At 41.5% G+C, this 26,829-nt stretch overlaps 1 protein-coding gene across 4 annotated transcripts in view; it reads left to right on the top strand.

Annotated features, from left to right (window-relative positions):
• The first annotated feature begins 3,297 nt into the window (after window positions 1-3,297).
• The window catches only part of kcnab1b (potassium voltage-gated channel subfamily A regulatory beta subunit 1b), a 35,199-nt gene continuing 11,667 nt past the window's right edge, over window positions 3,298-26,829 (top strand). The window contains exons 1-7 of one of the 4 annotated variants that reach the window (XM_071492754.1): window positions 3,588-3,726; window positions 10,000-10,556; window positions 20,297-20,340; window positions 23,041-23,078; window positions 23,827-23,906; window positions 24,383-24,427; window positions 25,910-25,954. In XM_071492754.1, the coding sequence (XP_071348855.1) occupies window positions 10,342-10,556; window positions 20,297-20,340; window positions 23,041-23,078; window positions 23,827-23,906; window positions 24,383-24,427; window positions 25,910-25,954 (467 nt within the window). In that variant the 5' untranslated portion in view covers window positions 3,588-3,726; window positions 10,000-10,341. Of the gene's footprint in view, window positions 3,727-8,707; window positions 9,187-9,999; window positions 10,557-20,296; window positions 20,341-23,040; window positions 23,079-23,826; window positions 23,907-24,382; window positions 24,428-25,909; window positions 25,955-26,829 lie in introns of those variants that run through there. The other 3 variants (XM_071492753.1, XM_071492755.1, XM_071492752.1) reach the window with 3 other exon arrangements.

Below are 26,829 nucleotides of genomic sequence, written 5' to 3'. Positions count from 1 at the left end.
TGTTTGGTAACAAGACTGAGGCTGTAATTTGGCATGGAAGTGGTTTGAGGTAAATGCAACATTAGTATGATAACATGCTCAAAATGAAAATGCTATCATTCCAATGTTTAACAGGTATAATGTTTCCCATGATTATCATCTTGTTTTAGTACATGAGCATGCTTAATGTTGTTAAGTAGCACTAAACAAAAAGGATATAGATTTTGGCTTCCAGTTCCTTTACTCTCTGCTCACAGGGACAAGCTGGGAAGATGCTGCAAACCTCAGCCATCTTTGAATAACTTACAGTACATCCGGAAAGTATTCACAGTGCTTCACTTTTTCCACATTTTGTTATGTTACAGCCTTATTCCAGAATGGATTAAATTCATTTTTTACCTCAAAATTCTACACACAATACCCCATAATGACAAAGTGAAAAAAATTTGCTTTAAATTTTTGCAAATATATTAAAAATAAAAAACAAAAAACATCACATGTACATAAGTATTCACAACCTTTGCCATGACACTCAAGATTGAGCTCAGGTGCATCCTGTTTCCACTGATCATCCTTCAGATGTTTCTACAACTTGACTGGAGTCCACCGGTGGTAAATTCAGTTGATTGGACATGATTTGGAAAGGCACGCACCTGTCTATATAAGGTCCCATAGGTGACAGTGCATGTCAGAGCACTAACCAAGCCATGAAGTCCAAGGAATTGTCTGCAGACCTCCGAGACAGGATTGTATCAAGGCACAGATCTGGGGAAGGGTACAGAAAAATTTCTGCAGCATTGAAAGCAGTGGCCTCCATCATCCATAAATGGAAGAAGTTTGGAACCACCAGGACTCTTCCTAGAGCTGGCCGCCCGGCCAATCTGAGCGATCGGGGCAGAAGGGCTTTAGTCAGTGAGGTGACCAATGGATGTCACTCTGACGTGCTCCAGCGTTGCCAGCCTTGAGGCTGTAATTGCTGTTTCTTGTGCCTTCAAGAACATGTTTTGTTTTCGTTGACAACTTGATTACTTGAAGATTGTTCCTCTCCTAGTCATTTATGAGTCAAGACAAGGTTGTACAAAAACTAGCAGAAAGCAAAACAATGAGCAAAATCAGAGAGTGCAAGGAAGATAGGAACGCACATGACTACAGATCTATGTTTGCTGCAAACCAAGAGCAGAGTGTAACAGTGCTGATGTGTCAGAGGAAGCATTTGCATGTGATTGACCAGTGTTATTGCACTGTGAGGGTCTGATTTTTCTAGCAGCGTTGCCTTTCTGCCTGCTGGAGTCAGATTGTGTACAAGCGTCGATGAGTCATTATTCAAGAGTGAAGAAAAGACCTCACATATCCAGGGACTGAAATAGACTAAATGCTCTGCGTCTGCCTCTCACACTGAACACCGAGTGGGAGGACACAGCAGACACACAGAGGTGCTCAGCTCCCCCACATTCATCCAATATCTTATCTCCATTTTCAGCCTTAATACTCATACGATTAGGCCTGTGAATGAGTGATGGAAATTCCTGTTGGTTTGAGAAAAAGAGAGAGACAGAGAGAGAGAGACAGAGAGAGACTGTGTGTGTGTGTGTGTGTGTGTGTGTGTGTGTGTGTGTGTGTGTGTGTGTGTGTGTGTGTGTGTGTGTGTGTGTGTGTGTGTGTGTGTGTGTGCGCATCTCCATGTCTCTGGAAAGCTGCATGTTCTTGCATGTACCAAACGTACAAATGTAACTTTGTATTTTCTTTCTGTATCCTCTCTCTCCACAAGAGGGCAGGCAGGTACAACTAACCAAGAAAGAAGAGGGTATCATGTTACTTCATAATATGCAATATATATAGTGCATGTTCATGCTTTTTATACTGACAAAATACTTATATACTGACAAATCTACATTTTGGTGCAATTGAAAAATAATTCGACCACTTTCACATTATAAATTAGATCTACCACTCCCTCCCTCTCAAATCATGCAGACAAATGATTAAAAACTTGCATGCATTTATAGTAGGCTACAAACAAAGGTGACCAAACAATAAATAAGGTGGGTTTAATAAAAATCAAAGTATGTTTTTGAGTTTTAAAAACTTGGTCTTATAAAAGAGGTTACATATGTATTTAACATATAATATGTTCATACTAGAACTTATCATTATAAGATCATAATGCACTTTAAATGGGCTAGTACTTTGTGCCAGTGCTACATAGCCAACTTTAACATTAGCAGGAGAAATGATGCAAGTTGGGCATCAAACTTCATTCCTTTACTTGAGCTGTCTCTGGCAGTGGAGAACGACCCTTTTGTTTTGCCTGTGTTTAGATCACTTCCTTTCCTGTACTTCAGTTAGCATGATAGCTACCTAGCTAATGCTAACCAGCCAGTCAGTAACACAGCGCTATTTATCTGAAGTTTACCAACATTGGCTCGCATTAGCTGCCATAAGATAACGGTCATACCTGGGTCATACCATACCAACTTAAACTTTAGCTAACAGCAAAACCTCTGATAATATTAAAACTCGACAACTGTGTTTTTATTGATTATTTGATTGATTATTATTAATTCAACTTTTCATCTGCAAGAGGAAGATATTTCTTCATTCACAAGGGACATAGTCTCACTTAAATAGACACAGTAAAGGGTATTCAAAATTGAGAATACATACAAATCCCATCAAGGTAGACAATCTGTTGGTCATTTGGTTAACATCCACTCTTTCAACATCCACTTAACTGGCTCATTGTCACATTATTAGCAATGGCCTTGTGTTGATGTCAATGCACATTACAATCCTTCATACGTGAACTGATATATAAACACCTTGTTCACATAACTCATTTCATTTCTGTCATCATTGGATTACTTGCTTTGAGGAGATGTCGCTAAACTTGATGGATCACTTTTTTTTTTTTTTGCACTGCTGGATTGGCCGTACGTGCAACAGATGCATCAAGATGATATTTCTGACAAGTAGACAGAAATATCCCTCAGGCTTTGTTCAACTTGCCTCAGTCACAGACAAGCAGGCTTCTCTTGCTGGAACCACCAGGAGCTCAAACAAAAGCTGCCTGCTGTCTTTTAATTTGTCAATCATCTAAAAATAAAGTTGACATCACAGGTATGGCACTCAGAGATGTTACTGGCTGCCTAGCTGTTATCTCCTTTGATACTGTTAGTGTGTTCATTTTATTTGTGTGTGTGCCTGTTCACCCGGCTGCCTTGGCTGTGTCTACGAACATGTGTACTTTGATATATCTATGGAAATAGTGTCATTACTCTGAATCACCCTGTTGGCCCTAGGCATGGCACAAACTCTTCAGCAAACACACTCGGATATCCTCTGTGGTCCCGCGTGACCGGCATTGCATTGCACTTACATGGAGATGTTTTTAGGCCAGATTCTCTCCACAGCACGACTAAATATATTGAAAGAGATTTGCTAACAAAAGAAAGTGTCCTGTCAGCCTGTGGGAGAAGAGGCTGATCCAGACATGTATCTCAAGGCAGCCTGTAGTGAAATCCCTGTGTCCAGGCAGAGAGGGGGGCCGAGGCTGGATCGCTGCCCCAGTATCATACAGCAGAGGCAGGTGTCAGGAACCAGGGTGTACCCCCCAAGCCCCACCAGCTGCCTTCCAGGAAGCTTCGAAGCCTGCAGACCTCGAGAGCAGCAGAATTTGGAGGAGCTTCTTCATGTACACAGCCACCTTTTTCAGGCATCTGCCCAACCGAGCGCCAACATGGTCTACAGGTAGGATGTAATGTTCTGAGGAAGTGTGCATACATTTAAAAATCCAAACTAATTTAGTACATTTAGATAAGTCCTGTAAATCTATGCATGATCTTACAGTAATAGGGATCTTGTTGAAGGAGATTTACCGCACACATATTTAAATGACTTGCATTTTGCATTATGTGGGGTTATAATGTTGATTCTGCATGAGAGGCTGCAACTTTGTTGTGATACACTGAAATAAATGTGAATTTAGTCAAAGCCCAATCAGGGTAAGCAGCAGACTGTTTGTCAATTCACTCCAATTTGTGTCATTTATAAGAAGTGAGGATTAAAGTTTAACTCTGCCCAGCAGGGTCCCCGGTCCTGTTAAATACCTAATGCTTTCATCATCTCCCGATAAGACAGTGTGTGTCTTAGCAAGACCCAGCACTAATTCCCCTCTGTAATTAGACTTGACGTTTAAGGCACACGAGGCCATCATCAGACATACTGCATAAGTCTTCGGTGGCTTCGACAGGTTTCAGTACTGTGCAAAGACTGAGGTTTGGAGTAATGAAGCAAAGGCCTCATGATTCAGTCCAATCATCTTTTTCTCTTTCTAGGTTCACATTATTTTATTGTGACACCAAATTCACATTCTGTCTCATACGATTGTGTGTGTGTGTGTGTGTGTGTGTGTGTGTGTCAGTTAGAACCACAAGTGTACCATATATTTGGGTTATACCTTGACTGCGTTTCAGGTAGTTAATTTTTAATCATCTAGTACTGATCACTTGTTTAAAGAACATTTGGAAATTTACAAAAATACATTTATTTGCTTCTTTTTTTTTTTTTTTTTTTTTACATGAGCCTCTACACTTAGTATTAAGTGGTTAGCAAGGTGACAATTAGCTTAATTTAGCGTAAAGACTAGAAGCCAGGGGAAATCCAAGTTATGCCATTTTTACACCAAAATTAGTGGGTATAAGAGGGATTTTTTAAAAACATGGATAAAAGCCGATTGACCCATTTTCCAGTGCCAGTCAAGTTTGCCTTTCTGTTCGGACCGAGGACACAGTGTAGCCACAGTGTGTCGGGTTTAAAAGCCCCAAGCTGAGCAGGTGACAGGTCTGTCTGTGTGCTCTGAAAGATGTTACAGCAGGCAGTTGCAAAACAGGTGGAAATCTGGCAGGGATCTGTGAATCTCTTGCCATTTTTATTATTTTGTTTGTGTACAGATTAAACAAATGAGATATTATAAGTGAATTAGTGAGCTTGTGGTGTGGGTTACTTTTGGACAGGGCCATGCTATTTGTTCTCCTGAGTTCCTGGTCTTTCAGCTTTTAGCTTAATTTTTATCATCTCACTCTTGTAAACCAAAATGTCAAACTTTTCTTCACCATATTATATGTAGGTTAGTTGTTTTATCTGTTCAAAAACCAAAGTTTATGGTTGCACAGGGGTCATTAGCCTATTTTTAACTTCCTTGCCACTTCTACAATTTTGTTAATATATGTATTAACTCAACAGGATATAAAGTGTTATGCGCCATGAGGTGCTGGTAGGTGGATTTTGTCACCTGTGGATAGAGTCGTGCTGGCTGGTCTCTCCTGTTGCCAGACTTTATGCTAAGCTAAGCAAACTGACTACGTCCCAGCTTTAGATTTAGTGTCCAGACTTGAAGTGGTATCAATCTTTTCATCTAACTCTCGGTAGGAAAGTGAAAAAGCATATTTTACAAAATGTCCAATTATTTCTTTAATGGTGAGCCCTTCCTATACTACAACAGCCTAACTGATGATAATAAATGACAAAATTTGTTTGTACGTATAGCTGTTTCTTTATGTTGCACACAACGTTGTTAATACTGCAATTACCTAGATGTACTATTAAATTGTTTTATTGTGATTGTTACTGTAAACCTAATTCATCCCCCTCATTGTTTACCATAGACAAATTTTTTTTTACAATAAAAAGGTGAGCTTGTACGCCATTTCACCCAAGGTTGAAATCCTGCTGGTACGGTACACAAACATTTCATCAATACTTAATCCATGAACCACTAAGTGCTTCACCATTAGAAAGAAATGGCTCTGCATCCACTTCAATTTCCCCACTATGGTGCTAAATGCCTGTTGGGCAGAAACATAAGGTCACCATAGGCATCTGTAGGGACTGTCACTATAAAGATGTCAACATCCATCAGTGTCACCAAATGTATTGCATTCATACGGAGATGAGGTTGTGGCAGAAGCTGGCCTGATAATGATGGTGATGATGATAATGGGAATAATAGTTATGGGGTGATGATGATAGTGGTGGTGATGATGATGATGATGATGATGATGATGATGTGATCATGTAAACAGACGACAAAATTGATGGTTTTGGTGCTGATGATGAAGGAGGGCATTTTTCTTATGTGGTGATGCCGATAACGATGATAACCACCTTGCATTTTCATTCAAAACCTCATATTGTCGATTGTCGTATTGTCGAGCTTCTTCATCTGTATTTCATGCATGTTTGCTGGCCCCGAGTGAAATTTGTAGCGCCTAATAACTGTGACCATTATGTCTACATGGAGTCAGAACCACCCTATTAGGGCAGATTAAACAACCAATTCTTCCTCTATGGTGTTGTACGTGCAGTGCATCACAATGACTTGGGCTCCCGGTCTAATCTGCAGCAAAGGGGAAAGACTAGGGACTTTGAGTGAGACAGAGCCCTGTGTTAAATGCTGATTTAGAGAGAAAGGAGATAACAGACTGACAGAGGGTGTGAGGAAAAGGAGGAATGTAGGAGAAAATACACTGAGAAAGAAGTAATCGGGCAGGGAGAGAATGGGACTGCTGCAGCAGTGACGTCACGGACAGCTTGGAAAGGTTTCCCCCCTCATTATCTCTCATTTTCTCTACAGAAGGTTAGTGCTGATAAGGAAAACTATCTATTAGATGTTGAACAGCCTTTTGAACATAACAGTAAAATGTGAAACACAAAAATCTTTTGGTGAAGCAGCAGACTGTTTACAGGGCTGTAATTATGTGACATGGAAACTAACGTTCCCGAGGGCTTTATTTAGACGGCAGTGGCTATTATGAGAAAGGAAATTCGCTGTTCTCCGTATAAATAGATGCAGTTTATTGGTGATACACAGGCAGTGCCACCAAACTGTGCTGTAGACGTTCCAGACTGTGGGAAATCCAGGGTTAGGTTACTGTAGAGGGATTTGTTAGTCTCCTCAGTGCAGCGTCATGGTCGCTCATCTATTTCAGCAAACTCACCATATGGAGGTTTGTGTCTTAGCAACAAAGTTTCAGAACTCTATTATAGGTTCTTACTGGAGCAATTAAAGGCAGAGTGGTTCGCCTCAGGGTAACAATGTTATCGCCTGCTGGGGATTCCAGCCGAGAACGTAACAGTTCTAGTTGACGCTTTTGACTGACACACTTTCAAATGGGATCGACAGGGAGGAAGTTGTATCCTTGGAGGTGCTGGTTTGTGACTTTGTACAACAGTGCGAACCTATTTCAGAGCATCGCAGAACAACACGATGAGGCTGAAAACATGGTTTGTTAGCAGGCAAAGGGGCTATGATGGAGCACTGCAGTGATTTTACACATCAAGATCGCAGCTCTTATCACGAGGAATATTGATATTTAATTTGTTCTGAGGCTTCAAAGTGAGTTTTCCAAAATTGACAAAAATTACCCTGATGATGTCATAAATGGTATCTCTGCTTGTGGGGGCAGCACTTTGAATGATGTAGGCATTTAAATAGCCGAGGTAAAAAAAATGAAGCTATTGATTTGCATTGTGGGTATTGTAGGCTCCAACATTTTTGGATCTTGACCCAAATTACAGATTAAATGTCAGGCCTCTGTTGCTTTGATTTTTTTTTTTAAATACAATTCGTTTCAGTCTCCCAGTGACAGTTCTTCCAATAATTCTGATAGTTGCAAAAGACAAAATACAAATCATGACGTGTCAGATTTCACAAATGTCTACAACAACAGGTATTAATTAGACATTGTTTCATCTCTGGAGGTTTTATACCAGAAAGTTTCAGTAGCATTACTTTGGTTGAAGTCTAGCATTTCTGTGAATTGCATCTACTTGAAAATGAAGTGAAATCGTAAAATCTCACATCAAATGTTTTAAATGGAATATTTATTTTTACCTTGGATACAATCTGAATGACCATCCTTGGCAACTCCTCCTCCCAAATGCTCCTGTTGACCCAGATGCCAACATCGGCATCAAAAAAGACAGGGCCCTACCAAACTTACTTTTATCAGTGTTTGCTGTTATCATCTGCAATCACAAGGATATAAATAAAGCTGTGTTGGCCTCGAGGCTTGGTGATGTTCAGTGAACCATGAAATCCTGCATTGTCACATTGCTACTCAGTGGGGGAGGAAAGTAAGACGCTGCGCTGCCTGAATGCTGGTTAATGCTTTATTTCATTGTGCTACTTCAACTGATCTGTTACTTAACATCTGCTCTGAGATGTCAGAGTCAGAGCAGGTCTCTCTGGGTTCTTTTTTTGAGCCTGAAATGAACTATAGCCTGTAAATTCTCACCGTCCATCACAGAAAGTGCTTTGAAATTATGTTATGGGTCATGGATTGGAAGTGAGTACTTGTTACGTGATCACAAAGGTTACAGCAGTATAAAGAAGGCATGCACTGTAATGGTAGACAACAAAAAGAGGGCGTAGCAAGTAAAATGCCTCATAGGTCGTCCACAGTGAAGTGAAGCGTGTCTGTGATGTTCACATGTAGGTTACTATTATCGACTATCGATATGCCACCTTAACATCCTGCCTGAGGTGGATTTCTTTAAGTAAATGAACACACACACACACATAGATCAACTCACATCAACTCAGCTGCCTTGATTTCCATTCACAATACACCTCTATCTCTCTTCCTCACTCTCTCTCTCTCTGAGTGTGTGGCGCCATAGTGAAAAACACTGCAGTTCAGCCAGTCAGTCAGAGCCAGTAGCTTATACACACAGTCTCTCTCCCCTCATTCAGCGTCTGGCTCACTCTCTCTACTCTCTCCACACGCGCTGCTCATCGCCTCCTCACTGCATCTGTCCTCTTCTCTCTGAAATGAGGTACCATGCATCCTCTTCTCTCCTCCTCCTCCTCCTCCTCCTCTCCGCTCGTCCATTACCATTCCAGGGTCCCTTTATCAAACAGAGCATTCTTGCTGCAAAGCTGGGAACCATAAAAGCTGTGTTACTCCCTTGAGGACTTTGGAGACGGGACAAGGCTGTTCGCCGGGTCTGTGGACAGCTGCTGGAAACGCTGCTGCTGCTGCTGCTGCTGCTCCTGCTGTTTCTTTTGGGATGCAGATCTTTGCGGGACCTCTACTTGCTGTGTGAAACTGCTTGATTCCTCTAAAAGTTACAGGAAGACACACATCAATCAAGAATCTCATCCTGCCTCATCCTTGTATCTCAGAGAGCGCTGACATCTCCCTGTGTGTAAGAACACCTGTATCCATAAAGATTTGGTTTGTGTGTGTGTGTGTGTGTGTGTGTGTGTGTTTTCTGAGTGGATGCAAATGCAGCTGTTCGCCTGAGAAGATTTGCAAGAGAGCAGTATATATTTGCAGGCGTTCGCTTTACTGTGAAAGCATGACCTTATTTTAAACATGTGTGACATGAGTGAGAGGGTGTCTGTGATTATGTGTGTGTGTATGGCGTTGAGAGCACAGTGCGGTGATGCAGTGTTACTCTCCTCACTCCAGGTGTTGGACTTAAGGGCTTAGCCACGGTTTGAGGGCAAGAATGACCCCCCCAGACACATACAACTCCTGGCAGCCAGACAAAGCTTCCTAGTTACTGTAAAGAGGAACATTAGAGATGGACTTTGTAAATTGAGATAGATTAATCAGAAATAAGCAAGAGACAAAATTTGAGTTGAAAGAGTGGAGACTATATAGAATAAGTAACAGGACAGAAAGAGAAAGAGAAAAATGAGATAGGAGAAAAACTAGGGCAGAATTGCTCTCGTTCTTCATGTTGCCACGTCGTAGCAGCTTAGAGCTGTAAACAAAAGGCATTAAACTGGAGAAAACAGCCTGGAAAAAGAAAACACAAAGAGGTCTTACGGGTTTTTCTCAAGACAGTCTTCTTTCTGGTTTAGCAGAACATCTCTCCCTTCTTTTAAACCTCTCTCCTCTAACCACACAACTGCATTCCATCTTCTCACTGGGCGACTCTTATAGCGACTCATTCAGTTCCTGTTCTCCTCCATCCTTCTCCCTCCATCTCCATCCTCTCTCATATTTTCAGGTGGTGTCAGACCAGCTCAGGATCTCCTTCTCAGCTCTTCCCACACTGACCAGGACTGCACTGCTACTATGTCCAGTCTTGACGTAACCTCAGCTTGAGATTGTTCTTCCTAAGGAAACTGAACAATCTCACTCTCCCATCGCTGTTGCCTGTGATTTCCATATGAGACTCAGCAGCACCAGGCAGACCAGGCCTGGACCACTGACTTTCAACTTCACATAGAAACAACAAAGACAAAACAAAACAAGTTCCAGGGGCAGAAAAAAGACTTTTAAGTACTTTAAGGACACAAACGAACACTTGTACGTCTTGGAGCTGCTCTAGTGGCATTTGCCAACAGCCATGCAGGTGTCCTTTGCATGTACAGACCATGGGCTGAAGGCTCCGCGTAATGGCGAGCACAGCAAGCAGAACGCCACCAGCCCCAACACAGCCAGCCAGGCCCGCGCCCGCTTCCGCACTGTGGCCCTGATCGCTCGCAGCCTGGGCTCCTTCACCCACCGCTACCACCACAACCTCAAGGAGTCCACCGCCAAGCTCACGGGCATGAAGTACCGGTATGTAGACCCACGTGATGATGGAGACTGTGTGAGAGAGTAGAGTGAGAAAGATAAGAGGAGGTGTGTTAAGTTTAGTTATCCCTCTTCAGCCCAGTGTGTGCTGCAACAGAAAATTAATGAATGAATATGAATTAAAGCACAAATGAGAAAAGAGCGGAAACAATAAAGGTATATGAGCAGTGACAGGTGATGAGTGGGAAGCTGCGCGAGTGTTCTCTTGTGTATGTGCTGAAAGAAACAAAGACATTTTTCCAAGATGTAGATTTTATTCAATTTAACTTAATATAATTATTCCAAATGAATAGTGTCTGTAGAGAACAAGGATCTGGGACAGCTTATGTTGCTTAGAGAGCTCAGAGTTTCAGATGTGAATTTACGTGCAATTTGAAGATTGAAGATATTCTGGAGTGGTAATGAAAGATAAAAAGAGAAAAAAGATCATTCTCCTCAAGCACATAAAAAGTTATATTGGAAGTTTTTATTTAAATGGAGAATAAGGAAAAGTCTTCCTCATGGCCAAAATAGTAAAACCAGACTGATTACACCAGGTACTCAATAAAGACAATTCTTCCATCACATAATGAAATGACCAACAAATACCCAGAAAACACCTGTCACAAAGTTGTTTCCACGCTAATCTCATGAAAATAAGATAAAATAACAAACCATAATAACTATACAGATCATATAATTCGATGCAGCCCCATCCAAAAGTACAAATATGATAAAAACTTACATTTGAGCTTCTGAAAAATGAAGCTGGCCAAAAAATATGATGCCAGCTCTTTGAACTGACAAAATCTGTCTGTAAATTACAAAGGTGGGTGCATTAACGATGCTGCAGTACAGTGTGTACCAAACTGCACAAGATAGAGTAAGGCTTATCATTTAATCTGTAAGAAACAGGGTTATTATAATAAGAATAATATCACCATTACAGGCAGAAGCAAAAGTAAGTAAGTTTAGTTAATTCTTTGTTTTAATATTTTTGTTGAGATCAATCAAACTCAGTCAATCACACTTTATTTATAACTATTGTCTTACAGGTTAGACAATTCAAAGTACTTTACAAATGACTGACAAGCTGACGAGTGCAAATATTAATAATAAATGGCAAGCAAATAAGTAATAAAAGAATTTCAGACAAATGCACATAAGAAATATAAATATAACTCATAAAAGTAAAATAATAGTACCAATGAAATATGTAACCAATATTATGGTAAAGTGCATTCCACATAATCATATAAATCACCTGATTCACTCTGTACACCTACAATGCAACACCTCACTGTAACAACGCTGCGATGGCTCTGTAAGATCTCTCATGAGCTCATTCAATTGCACCAGCACCAGTTTAAGACTGCGACTATTCTGCACGCAGCTCTCAGTAACTGGCCGAGACCATACATTACAGAGTGGAGAGAGTGTGACAGAAAAGGCGAGCATTGCTATGCAGCAGATCTCTCCATGTGTGTCTGTGTGGGAGTTGTAACAAGGCTGGGCCAAGTAAACAATGCTCTCTTATCTCAGTGAGTGGGCTCTTAACCCGGACCGCAGGAGCAAAATAGTAGCTTTCACCTCACACTGTTAACTCACTGGAGAGGGTGACATCACCGCTTACAGTGTCAGGATCAAGAGAGACACAGAAAGAGAGGCTGAAAGAAAGAAAGGATGATGGGAATGGATGGAGTTAGAAAGAAGAAATGGAAAGAAAAAAGATTTGAATAAAAAAGAAAACTGGGGCACTCAGGTCAGTTCACAGAAAAGAGGTAATTAGCAGAATCTGGGCAGATTGGATGCAGAGCAGCTAAATGTGATAAGTGTCTTCTTGTCATACAATCTCATCTCGTTTCCATAACAACATTGAAATGGCCAACTTCAATCTGTTCCCAACGCCAAACAAGGCTGATGACTCCATTGTGTGAACTGGTTCAGTTTTTACTTTATTTCTTCCTTTGAGCAAGAAAATTGATTTTGAAATTCTGTTACCTTTTTCAACTCTTCAGCTGATTAAAAAAAAAAAAAAAAAAGTTACAGATACAACAAGCAAAGAAGCCATGTTGCTTGTTTCACTGTTTCTTGCACTTTTGTTTGACAGGAATTGTTCGAAAAATTCTGCAGTGCTGATGCAAAGTATGTGGCTTCTACTGTGTGTGTGTGTGTGTGTGTGTGTGTGTGTGTAGTTTATTTTGGTTTGCAACACGAGGATTTGCTCATTCTTGTCGCTCCCTCTAAAAACAGGTTGAGGATGTTAGCAGTAAAGCTTCCTCTAAAGCCCTCAGCAAATCCCCTATTTTCACCACTGAGAAGCAAATATTGGAGATCTCGTCTGTCGCGTCCCCTCTCTGCTCCCTGTTTGTCTGACATGTTCTGCTTCTCTCTTTTTCTCCTACTGTATCTCCCTGTCGCTCTTTTTCCAAACCTCCGACTCAAAGCTGTTGCGTTAAAGTGGCTGTGTGTTTTTCTTTGACTGCCGTCTGACAGGGAACCTCTTTCTCTTGAAGTGGAGACCACCACTAAATCTGTTTTCTCTGTGTAATAGCAAACGAAATCATTTTTTCTCCCTTCCAAGACGAGAGCGTGTAGCACTGTGGGGGGAATGCACTGGCACATCGCATTACATACATGGGTGCATGTGTGTGCACTTGATGTGTGAGGCTCCACGGTGCTAACATCTGAAGGAATAGCAAGTTGAAGCAGTATGTAGTATGCAGAGCGTGCGAGCATAAACTAATAATACGGCCATCCACAGCGTTTTAGTTGTCATGGTGACCCAAATACAGGGCATCTCTAATTGTGGTGCCCCGTAGTTGCAACCTTCCAAAAGCTGTTTGACCTCCTCTTGCTCTTAAAATAAAATACAAGCCCACAAACAGCACACGCACGGGCCAAAATATGTGATATAACTAAACATGCTGTTGTTGCTGGCTTCACAAGTTGTGCAGATTATTTCAGGATCCTGGTAGGGAGCCTAGACTGAACTTCATAACGGTCATTAGGCAGCAGAAGGCCTTTTGACAGTCCAGGAGGTCTGGGGAAGATTCCGCTTGGTTGGTTCGGAGCTGCGCTGCAGATGGGCATGCAAAAATCCCTTCTGTTGGTTCCTGTGGATGCAGGCTTATCAGCGGCCAGCAGAGAAAGCGGCACCCTTTGCTGTGTGTACATCTGTGTGTCCACAGTGATGAAGCAAGCACATAAAGTCATCTTTGTGGTTCGCAGCGGTCGTTTCAAGGTGCTCCACGCGTTGCTTTCTTGCACAGTCACACGAGTTTGAGCTGACTTCAAGTTTTGAAGAAAAACTGTGAGAGTCTCTGTTCCATTCGTTTGTGTGAATCATCCCCAAAGCCAATGTTTTTCTTGCATTCACAGATGACTCTGCTGTGCCTCTAGCTTGATCCTTCTAATTAAAAATCGTTTCCCTCTTTTGAGTCCCTCTATTAAACAAACCAGTGGGCTATCAGACCTTAAAGCAAAAATACTGGTGTAAGTGAGTTTTGCTAAAACCTATAATTTCTCCCGAGTCTCCTGACTCATCATTGGCAAAGGATGGACTTTTTTTCTGCACAGATAAGTCTGAAGCTTAAAAATGACTGATCACTTGCATTATAATATTGTCACAAAATGGGAAACTACCTTCTTGTTACTGCAGGTCTTTCAGCTTAGTCAAGGACACCTTCATTATGATAGTTTGGCGTGGAATACACTGCAAATTCTTATAACATATGAAACAACAAGTCAGCAAGAAAACTGCATTTTTCTCTGTGCTGCAAATCATTCATTGAGTTTAGACAAGGCGCAGGGATGCTTGCGATTGAGGATTACACAGAAACCTGCAGCTATAGCGAGAACTGATGCAACCTCTTCCTCTGCCTGCTTATCCACAAAAACATAACAGATCTTATACAGCGGTGGCACCCGTCAGGATGGATGTCTTGTGTGTTTTGCAGTGAACTTTGAGTATGTGTGCACATGCGCAGGTGTGTTGGCATGACTTCATATCTGCCTCTCACAGAGTCCATCATGCTGCTTTGGACTTGCTGTTTTTTTCCCCAGTTTTTCATCATATATCAAAAGTCTTCATCACCCTTCAGTAAAATCGATGGATTTTATATCCCCACATCATTTACTTCACTTCTTCTTTCAGCCGTTCTGCTGTGATGTGTAGGTCTAATAATAAGAGCCAGGGTGTTACACAGCAGCAGTGCTGTAGCATTGAGCTCCACTCTGCCTAAAGACTTAACAGGCCCCCAAAGATAAGAACTGCCCAATCTCTCTGTTAAGCAGCCAGGATGTTTGCATGGCTTCTGCATTTTAATTAAAAGTCACAACTGAAATTGTTTTCTGTAAGCATAATGGCTTTATAATAGTGGTGTCTTGCAAATGCAAATTTGTCTTTTTCTCTAATTGGAGGTTTGTTGTTTTTGTTGAAGAAGACAAAACATCAAATAATCAGATACACCTAACCTAAGACATCTATTTGTGCCATCCTCTTCTTCCTTTAATCTTACTGTGAGTTTGTTTGTCACCTAAAACACAAATTTACTAAGGAACATCTGTTTTGGTTCTGTATTGGAAATCAGGGATTTGTATGTATATTTTAAATATATATTTCTATGATTGCAATTGCACCATGGGATTTTATTTTATCATCAGCTTTGGCATACTATTTTGTTTTGTTTATGTAAATACTAGGAAGCAATAATGTATTTGAATTTCCTACAGATTCATTTCTGAAATATTTGAAATAAATGCAGATAAAAATCAGCCTGACTTATCTTGGCTCCTTCCAGTGGACTGAAACTAAACCTAAAGACATACTGTGACATACTTTTTCTCAGTACTGTATGAAGGTACATTGCCAAGCTCTCTCTGAAATCCACAACGTGCGAGAATCAACCACTTAAGATCTGCCCACATGTTTTTCAATACAGGAGCAACCCACAGGCCACTAGCTTCAATCATGTGTCTCTGTCTAAGATACAGTCATTCTGTGTGAGACTCTCCCCCCATCGGGGGGTTTTCTCACCCGATGTCTAAATTTTAGTTTGGAAAAAGAGATTTCCAAGCATTTTGAATAGCCTCACAGAACACAGTGAAATAACAGTGTGTACAAGCAAAAGAGTGTTGTGTGTGTGTGGGTCTGTGTACGCTGCATAAAAATGAAAAAAGTTGTCGACTTCGACCCTGTGGAAAAAACAAAAGCAGAGTCATGTCAAAACTCTTTCTCATTATAGCACACACACACACACACACACACACACACACACACACACACCATACAAACATGCACATTGTGCAGGCCCCTGTAGCGAGCTGGCTGTCATTTCCTATTTCCCATTCTGTGTCATATAGAATGCTTTATCTGTAGAGGGCTTTTCATCTGCTTAGACTTGGGGCTTGGACTTGCAATTCTGCAAGCCTCAATCTGTTGCTAGCGTCTCTTGGTTTCTGTCTCTCCTTCTCTCTTTATAGCCCTCCATCCTTCTCTCCATCCATGAGGCCTATAGGCTTCTTCAGTGATCTTTTTGTCCCCCAGTAACTAAGCTGCAGCTCTTCTTTCTTATTCAATCTATTCATCTTTCCCTTAAAGTACTTGATTTCACTTCCCTACTTTCCTCCCACCCACACAGGCCCTGTCTTTGATATATTTAGAATATGACCCGCCTTTCTCCCCTGCACTGAATTATTTTGATAACAACATTATGGTTGCCATCAGGCAAGCGGTGGAAACCAAGGAGGTGGGTGTTGTCTAATCCCTCCGCCCATCAAGGTTGCCTTGTGTGGGTTTGCTTCGTCTACATTAATCCCCAGCGAGTGAGAAGTTTTATCTGTTTACTCACAACCTTGACAAAAGTGTTAGCTGACAAATATTGATTTAAACAAACCAACATCAGGAAATAAATCATAAGAAATGCCCTGGTGTGACTTAAGAGAAATTGCTTTGCAGGAAACAGAAAAAAGTAAAACATCCTCCCACAATGAGAGGTCATTCCTCCTAAGATTCAAGCACAATGTATCAGCCAGATGTTCATTTGATATTTTTCTTTCAGCTGGCGGTTCACTAAGAATAGAAAGGGCTACATACAGTAGCAGCTCGCAGGATGCTCATAAGTGGTGACAGGTTTGTGTGAGGGGGCGTCTTCAAATGACTCATTTGTCATTTTACTTCAAGGCTTCTTTTGGGCACCATCCAAGCATGAGGGACGGAACCACGCTCACTGGTTTGCAAAGTTGTTTATGTGCAAGTTTGTATAGACAAGTTGTCCTTCCCTTAGTGTGGTTATTTTACCATTTACAAGATAACATAAAAGTGCCTTTACCTCCGTATCCTGGCAGCCCTGTTCTCTGTCTCCCACAGACGCACAAGCACAGCTTTTCTCTTAAACGCAAGTTGTTGCAAATGACATGCTGTAATCCCCTGAATCATTAGCTTCTTCAGCAATGTGCCTCTGCTGGCTCTTGCATCCCAGACCTGGACAGATCTATTAATGCACCATTGCAGGCTTTGTGTGGTTAATGATCAGGTATGGCTGCTGCTGCTTCCTGCCTCCCCAGAAAACACTGGGGGACAAGAAAACAGGAGCAAGGCGGCTTCTCTAGTTCCTGAACGTCAGCTTTATTTATGCCCTATTATTAAGACGGCCTTTTTAAAGCAGCACACAAACACTCCAAATGTATCTGGTGGAGGATCACCAAAAACAAAGTTTGCAATTTTCAAAGGAAAGCCAGCTTTATTTGGAAATGGAGCGAGCCTGCACGCTTGTTTATTGTGGAGAGATTGTGCATGAATGAGCCGCTGCAAATATGGAGACAGTATCAATAAAGACCTGTGGCAAATGAATGTACAACTTAAAACTCTTCAAGCCATTATGCAGTTGCTTTATTCAGAATAAATGTAGTAGTGAACATTCATCAGCATCAATGTGGTTTTGTCCTCAGACTCCCCCCCTCGACTGAGCACACACAGATTCAGTCAGTATAACACTTCTAACCTACAGTACAGCCCTTCCCCCAACACTTTCATGGATCAGAGCTCCCACTCTATAATACATCAGAGACGGAGGATACAATATCCAAACTCCTCCACCATATCAGAAACAAGAACGCATCCCACGATTTGTAACTGCAGTGAGATCTGTCTCCTAGTTTTCTCCTGTCATCTTATTATCAGTGCCTCGATTACGCAATACACCAAAGAATCCATACATTTATCGGACCGTCCAAAGTGTTTGTATGTAAACACTTTCATTCTACTGTGTTTTCTCCATCTTTATCTTGGCAGCTCGGTCGAACTACTGACTTGATGACTGATGCTCTCCCTTGTTGGATTCCTAATTGAATTGGCCGAAGGCACGGTCAGACAGTATGGGCTCAGATTAGTCTGCTTTCATCTCAAGGGGCACAGGCCATTAGTTGTCACGAGAAAACAACTACTGGCATTTTTTTATGGCCTCATTTGTTGTAATGAGTAAATGCCTGCCTGCAAAACCGAGCAGAAAGCACAATCTCCAGACCGTAATTGGAGGTGGCTTCTGTGTCAAGAAATACGTATTTGGACATATTCTCCTCTCAAAATGAAGTGTGTTGATTTTGGCCTTGATGGTTCCGTCAAACAAATACATCTCAGTTTCATAGTGTTTGCTTCAAATCATTTTCTCTGTCAGATGACTGAGGCTTCCTTTGCAGAGCTCTCGAGCCCCTTGTCCCTTTTCTTTCAGCTACTTTTCACATACAGACGGCTGACAAATTAAAGGAAAAACCAACATTAAGTGGTGTTGGACCCCCACGTGCCACGGGGACAGCTTCAATGCTACATGGCATTGATTCTCCAACTCTCGAGCACTCTAGTGGAGTGATGTACACCATTCTCGAAAAGATATTCCCGTTGGTGTTTTTGATGATAGCGGTGGAGAGTGCTCTCTAACACGGTGGTCCAAAATCACCAAATGTTCAGTTCAGCTGATATCTGGTGACTGAAGTGACCCTTTCCTGTAAGGGGACAAGTGGACTCGCACTGTGCCAGCAAAATGTCCCCCACAGCATAACAGAGTCACTGGGTTCCCTCTCTGTAAGGGTCAAGCATTCAGGCCTGTACCATTCTCTTTGTGTGCCTCACACATGCACTCGCCCACATGTGGAGAATATGGTGAAGGATGACTCATCTAATCACATCACTTTTTGCACCACGGAACTCTCAAATGTGCATTCATCTTTGTTATGAGGGATTTATGCACCGCAACTCTGCTATAATATCCCACTCTATGTAACTGTTGACAGACTGTTCTTGATAAAGTCTCATTACATCCTGCACTGACATTTTCACTCAGCTGGGGAAAAGCTGTTCTTTTGTTTTTCCTTCCATATCTCACTAATGCACGAGCAACATGGTAATCAAATCTGTGCTGTCAACCACAGTTTCCAACCCTATTTACTGATGTCATTCCCATAGATCTAAATGCAGATGTCACTTTAGTCACTGCTCCTATTGAAACACTATAGTTGAGCAGTCTTTGTGACTGAAGCTCCATCCGTGCCCCAACAATGAACCCTCTTTCAGTGTCAAGTCTTTTCCTCTTGCCATCTTGATACAAAATCTGAATCAACTGGGCCTGCTTGGCATTTTTATACATGCCACAGAGCAATGTACCATGTACCAGCTGTACTGTGATGTGCACCTGTGTGGAAGCATCTGCATTCATTGTGTTTCTTCGCTCATCTGTTCAAGTTTTTTCTTTAATTTGTCATCGGTCTGTACATTACACTGAGGGAAGACACCTGTGGCGTCTGGAGGCAGAACAATCTGTTCTTGCTGTTGTCGTCAATGTTAAGTCATTAAACGTTCGTACCACATGAGTTCCCCTCTCAGTTGGACTCGATGTGCCACAGATTGTAAAACTAGATGTGATGCTGAGTTGAGGGTGGCTTGAACTGTGATGTCTTAGCTTATCTTCTGCTGTGTTAATGGGAGTTGAAAGTACTGTGTTACATCGCAGCAGATCAGCTGGATGTAAATTGACTGTTATCGAGGAGCCACGTATCAGGAGGTGTACCATTACACAGTTAATAGTTTAGAGGGATACATTAAGGAAGGAGAGAAAAACATATAGTGTATGTGTGAGGAGCTATCTTGAGAAATGTTGATATGATACAACCTCAGGGCTTGAGAACAAGCATGGTTGTCTGCATTTTGTGGGGAAGACTATAACAGTAAAAAGCCTGAGGTCTGAAGTGCTCCCTGCTGTAAGAGCATATTCGAAGGCTCTGAGTGTGAGAAGAGGCAATTGAGTGAGGGGGGAGGGGGAGAAACAAAGGGCAAGACTTGTCAAAAAAAAGTAGAGTACCAAACTTCCCACCACTGCCACAGTACAAACAGCAATTAGATTATTTCAGTTATGAGTAGAACATTTTTCAGGGTCCTCCAGAGAAGGTGGGTTCCATATTGATGTAATAAATCAACTGTCCTCCCCCGTGTAGTCTCTCAATTCTGATTCATGATTGCTGGTGTGATAAAGGTGACCCTCGGTTTCAGTAATTCTCCTCTCGATCAAACATTAGAAACTACCTTTGTTGTTATGAAACCCTGCACACTTCAATTATAGTTATAGGTTGTGATGTGGTAAACAACATGGATTTTTTTGGGGCATGAGTATAGTAATTACAATCACATTTGACTCATGACATCTTGAGCCTAAACAACACCAGTTTTGTTAATCATACTCTGTGTTTCTTCATAGGAACCTGGGGAAATCTGGACTGCGTGTCTCCTGTCTGGGGCTTGGTGAGTACATTTAATTAGCATCCAAGTGCAAACTCAACTCATCCCTGTGTTGGCATGTGTGTATAGAGAAGGTAAAGCCAGAAAAAGAGCTGAGCAGAAGGGGATGGTCCTAACTTTCGTCAAATTTCACCCTATTTTCAACCTCTTGCATCTTTCATACGTATGGGAAGTCATAAGAGGCAGCACAAAGCTGTTAGCAGGGTGTTAATATTTTCTCTGTTAATATTTAATCAGTTGCATGGGCTCAGCAAACAAGTTGCTCAATTATCACACATATCCAATGCACACCAGAGTGTAAACACTCTCATTCATTTTGATAGGTCTGATTCATTTAATGAATCTCTTGTGTATGTACTGGCCATATCTTTCCATGCAAATGTGGGTATGAACCGTGTTGCAGCGCGTGTGTGCCAAATGTGTGCGAAGGGGGTGTGTCTCTGCAGACTGAATAACTTGAGAAGGCAAAAGAATGATGCAGTGCTGCTCAGGCTCAGAGCAGACACTGAAGTGTGTCTAATGACAGAAAATCTGTGAATGAGTTAGTTAATCCTCGCTGTAGTGATTTTTAAAAACGATTTAGCCGCAGCACAGTGAGCAGCAGGGAGGAACAGTAAACAGCAAGACCATCCTTCAATTTAATGAATTTGTTTCAAGCCTCGATATTGGCAAGCCTCAGCCGTGCAGTAGTGCCCTTGAGCAAAACATTGATTCCTTCGTGTACCAGTTTTCTGCAAGAGAAAAGATCATTTCACTGTGAGGATCAGAGGTCACTTTAGCATTTGATTTTATGTGGGTTTGTATGTTTCACTGTCTGAGGTGCATATTCATGTTTTAAAGGAATAGTTTTAGGACACTTTAGGAGAAGCTTATTTTAGCAAAAGTAAGCCAAAAGAATGGAAAAAGTTGAAAACAACTAGCCTAACTCTGTACATAGCCAACCTCACCTAACTGCACCGTAATATCTCAGCTGTTTAATTCTTACAAAGACCAAGGTGTTAAAATGTCACATTGTGGTTTTACTGGGAGTAGACTATTTCTTGCCCAGATACAGTCACTTCCTGGAGTCCCTCTCCTAGCTCCAGTCTTTGTGCTAAGCTAGGCTAAACAGCTGCTGTCAGTAGTCTCACATTTACTGTACAGACATGACAGCTGTATTGATTTTCTCCTTTAACTCTCACTGGAAAAGTGAGCGCATTTCCAAAAATGTTAAACAATTCCTTTAACATTTGTGTAGTCTAAAAGAAATGGTGATAGTTTAAAAGAAAATGATTATTTACTTAACCTCTGTCAGCTTAGAAAAATTGTGTTGTGCCTTCGCCACTCTGCTGCCACTTCTGGTGCAGTTGGCTGTGGATTTAACACCAGCCACTGTAATTATTTCTTATTAGTGGGAGATGACAAGAAGCAGCATGTGACAGGATCAGGCGACTGAGGACTGGGAGGAGAATATCTAAATTCTCACAAAAAAACTGTGTTCAGTCTGTGCTGTGTTTCTTTTTATATACAGTACATCATTGCAGTCTGTGCACAAGTGCATTCACTTGTGTGCAGATATAGTAAGAGGACCTCACATGACCCAAGACTAAATCTGACCCTTGATACAAGAGTGTTTATTGATAGCCTCAACACTGCTACTTATCAAACCTCTTTTAGTTTTTGGGCGATGACAGGTGCTGTCTGTCAATCTGCACACGCCTGTTAAAGGGTAGCAGGAAATAATAATAGTAATTGTTTACTAGAGGGGTTTTTTTTAATTATTATTATTTTACTACTCACATCTTAGAGAAATGCTGTGGATGTGCCTACACCAATCTGATGCTATACTTGTAGTGCAGTTGGCTACAGATTTAACAACAGCTCCTGCATTATTTCTTATTAGTGGGACATGACACAAAGCATGTGACAGGATCAGGCAACAGAAGACTGGGAGGAGAATATAAAAGTTATAACAAAAAATTGTGTTCAGCCTATGCTGTTCAAATGAAGAATAGAGACTGGAACTTCCTCTGTCTTTATGCAGTATGAATACTGTCTGTGCATGTTTATTTATTTTGTTGTAATAAGGATAGAGACAGTGCTCATCAATCAGCAGAATGAAAATGGTAAAGTATTAGCCTAAATGGCAAATTATCTGTTCAACAGATGTTAAAAAGGCAACAAAATTAGAATGAAACAACGTATCTTCTAAAAGTCACATCTACCAATACATAATGCCAAAGTATTCCACTGTTTGTTATAATCCAGACTTAAACCATAAAGTAGTAAGTTCCCTGATGAGCACTTGTATTGAATTAGTCGAATTAAACCTAACTCTAATATTAGATCTAAAGGACGGATACGAATCAGTGCAAACGCCCAGATACATGAACTCAGACACAACTTGTAGCTTTTGCCCCGATGACCTTATAACAGAAGACGTGATTAATAAACAGACTAAATAAAAGTGGCCTGAGTATAGATCTCTGTGGGACACAAGAACCTGATATGGCAGTGAGCCTTTTCTCTACCCTATCAACACTCATCCCTGACATTTGGCTGTGATGGCTGTTAGAACGGGGGTGTGTTGTCAGGTGTCCATGCCAAAATGTCAAGTAAATTAATGCATGACTAAAATGGCTCCTGAGTATGTTTTTACATGCAGAAGGTCTTGTACAGTTTTTGTTTGTTCCAAAACTCTGACTTTGACATTTCCTTCAACAGGCACATGGGTAACATTTGGAGGTCAGATCTCTGATGAGGTAAGACGTTATGTCAAATCCATCAGTCAGCCACCACAGCTCATGAGCAGATGTCAGCTTTCGTTATTTTAGATCTTGCAAAACTAGTGAGCAGTTGAGACAGTTTACAGCACCCAATTTGTAGTCCACATGGGAGCAATTTAGTGGAAATGCCGTGAGTGTGAGTAAGCCACAGAAATCGGTATCCAGTATCAGTTTCCCAATATCACAGCAGGGGGTTAAGTCCCTGTGGTCTCAACCAAGGCCAAGTGATCAGGTCTTATTTCTCTCTGTCACTAGTTATTAAGTGGAAGACCTCCTCCAGTGGCTTGATTCAGCCTTGAAGAGGAGGAAAACACTGAATTGGGGACAGCTCTTCATGGCCTGATGACCACTGGGACTAAGTGACACACACACAGAGACACAAACAAAATCACCATAACAAAACAGGAGCCAAGAACAGAAAGAGAAAGTCATCATGACAGAATTGGCCTCCCAATAGAAGGCCATGGATGAACTGCAGGCACAAGAACTAGGTCAAAATAGTTCAGGAAATATACTGGGCAATAAACAACTTTAATCAACAAGCAGCTGCCTGTACAGTTTCCTGGTGATGTGTACTTCAGCGGCAAACAGATTTACTCTCCGTGAACTTCTTCAGGGAATTTCCCAGCTCATTCTTTTTTGAAGTGTAATTTGGAGAATATTTATAGTTGTGTGTAATACCACACTGAAGTTCAAGAGCTGAAACTTTTCGTGTCTTTGTCAGGTGGCAGAGCAGCTGATGACTATCGCCTATGAGAGCGGGGTCAACCTGTTCGACACGGCCGAGGTCTACTCTGGGGGGAAGTGAGTGATATCGCTCTGATTTGTTATCCACAGAAGCACTTTTCTTGTCTTGTCAGCTCTTTTTCCCAAAGGACACAAGATGTTAACAAGATTTAGCCCCAGAGCAGGAATTATTCACCTGAGGAGGCCAAAAATGAAAGGTAGCAGTGACTCTAAAGTGATTTACATAATCTTATTCATCACTGGACGCTCCCCATCATGTTCACAGCTCAATCTACCTTTACAAGCTTGGACATTGTGTTGGTGAATAATGTGGGACACGCTGTGGCTGTATGGGGATGAATATGAATTTCAAGGTTGCTGGTGAATTTCAGGGGTACAATACAAGAGGCGTTTAGCCTTTATCTTGAACTCCTTCTGATCGGGTGTTCATGCTGTAGATATGTGGCAGATAACCGTCATGCTTACATGCTCTTAGAGAAATAGCATCTTGCGATATAATCTCATCATCTCCTTGTGCATTTTCTTTCTCACAGAGCAGAGATAATCCTGGGAAACATCATCAAGAAAAAATGCTGGAGGTAAAGTACAGTCTCTTAACAAAGCAAACGATTTTAGATGTGTTCCAAGAATAGGTTTAAATTGTGTTTATGTGCATTTATACTACAAAAGTATGCGGATACGCAAACATTGCACTCGTGTCATTGTTGAAGATCTCATTTAAACCCACGGTTGTCAAGATGATGCCAATGATGATACTGTACAGCCTCCACACGTCTGGGAAGATCTGAGAGCCTGGTTGCAGGGATTTGCTGCTCTCTGGCTAAAAAAGCTTTAGTGAGGTCAGGTACTGATGTTGAGCTCTAAAGCCTGGTTCACAGTTCATGTACCAATTCATCCCTAATGTCAGGGCTCTGTGCAAGCCTGTCAAGTTCTTCCAGCTAGAAAACCATATCTTTATGGGCTTTGCTTTGTGCATGGGGCCACTGACATTTTGAAACAGGACAGGGCCTTCAGAAAACTGTTGCACTATTGTCATAGTTTTCTTCTTGCTCTTTGGATTGTGTCTTAAATTGAAGCAGTGTCTACTTGTGACTCCTCATCACAGGCTCTGTCTTATGATGGTAAGGATTTGTTTTACTTGAAGGGTTTTTACAGCCTGATAGTACCCAAATATTTAAATAAAAACTAAAATATCAACCTGCTGGGAGCTAGTAGGATCACAGAGGTAATGAGGATACATCCTCTATGGACCATGAACGTCCAAAACAAATTTCTGTGTCAGTCCCTCCAATAGCTGTTGAGATATTTCAGTCTGTGGACCGACAGGCCCACATTGCTGTCTTTATTTTATGTAACAGAAATATGTATTTCCTCTTATTCCTTTGATTATTTTATGATCCCTCAGATTCATGTTTGGGCCTCTTGGGGGGCCCTGACCCCCAGGACCTAGCCCAAACAGACCAACACCTATTTATCCATGAAAGCAATCGCTGAAATGTAAAAACATTAAATTTGCTCATGTCTCACAGTTGATATACCCATCAGGTGCTGGTGAGTGTGAGCAGAACAGAAAATATCAGTTATCTGTCTGTACTGCATGCAATTCAATGATACTTTGCAGTATTAAGACTCAGTTATTGCCCCTCCTGATAACTCATGCCATCTCTCTGCCTGCCTTCACCTCAACTCTGGATCTTTTTAAATTATTGATATACAAGTATGGGGAATTTTATAGTGAGGGAGCTATCTTGTTAGAGTTCAGAGAAGAGCGTCCCCCTTCGTTCTTCATACCAGATAAATTACATGTTTGAAAAAAGTATGCAGCCCATCTGCCACTTCACGCTGCAGGAGAGAAGGTCACTAGAGGACATATCTATCATTATAAACATAAGTATGATAGATACACTTGCATGCGCACACACACATATAATCATGCACAGATGCAGGCATGGACATGCTGAGACACACACACACACACACACACACACACACATTCACATATCTTGTCAACTTTGAAGTCCTCTTCTGTATCCTTCTGATGTCTGTCTGTCTTCCCTCAGGAGATCCAGCCTGGTGATCACCACGAAACTCTACTGGGGAGGAAAGTAAGTGTGTGCATGCAAGTGTGGGTATGTGTTTCCAGTACACTATGAGTGTTTTCCGTCTCAGATTTTCAGGCTAGCTCTCCAACAACAGGCTATGCATTCAGACATTTGCCTCCAGACACAGAGTATGACATGGGATTGAAGGGTTCAGAAAGCCCACAGGCAGACAGATACAGGGGCACATGCAAAAACTGGCATGGACACACAACATGGCCATGTTCTCACCCCATCTTCCTCCCCTTCTCAGCCTTCCTCAGCCTTCTTGTCATGTCTGTTTTACTGTCATGCTGAAGTAATTTGCTCTCAGTTTGCATTAGTCACATAGTTTAAGTCTTCAGGCTTATACTGAGAGAAGTAGGCTCCATATGTCTGTTGGTTCTTTTTAAGTATCTGATGTAGATCAGTAGAGTAGGGCCCGGGTGTAATTGTGTAAATTTAATTTAAGCTCATCCTCTCAGACTATCGTCAAGGTACCAAATCAGTCTCTACGCCGGATGGATTTAGAGAACAACTACTTAACCCCCAACTGAGTGAGCTGTGAGAGTGCCTGAGAGGCCTGTCATGCAGCTCCCAAACACAGATATATGTATGCTTATAATCTGTTGCATTTTTTTACTCTTTTGCACAAAAGGCAGGAGGACAACATGTTTTTTTGTTTGTAATACATTATTATTATTAACCATAGCAGGCCGGTACTCCACAGGCAGGAGAGAGGCAGAAAGAGAAAGTGTGAATTGAAGGCAGGAGAAGACAAATAGCAGGCAACTGAGCAAGCGGGACAAACACCAGAGCAGAAAGAAAAGAAAGGAACCAAGTGGAGAAGGAAAATGCAGGGACAGGGAAAATCTGGAAGTGACTAAGTAAGCACAGGTGAG

Source organism: Trachinotus anak, unplaced genomic scaffold (assembly GCF_046630095.1).
Source record: "Trachinotus anak isolate AG129_WGS33_773 ecotype Australia unplaced genomic scaffold, CSIRO_AGI_Tana_v1 ptg000012l, whole genome shotgun sequence".
NCBI lineage: Eukaryota > Metazoa > Chordata > Actinopteri > Carangiformes > Carangidae > Trachinotus > Trachinotus anak.
Note: the sequence above shows the minus strand (reverse complement) of the source record. Positions and strands in the feature narration are given on the sequence as shown.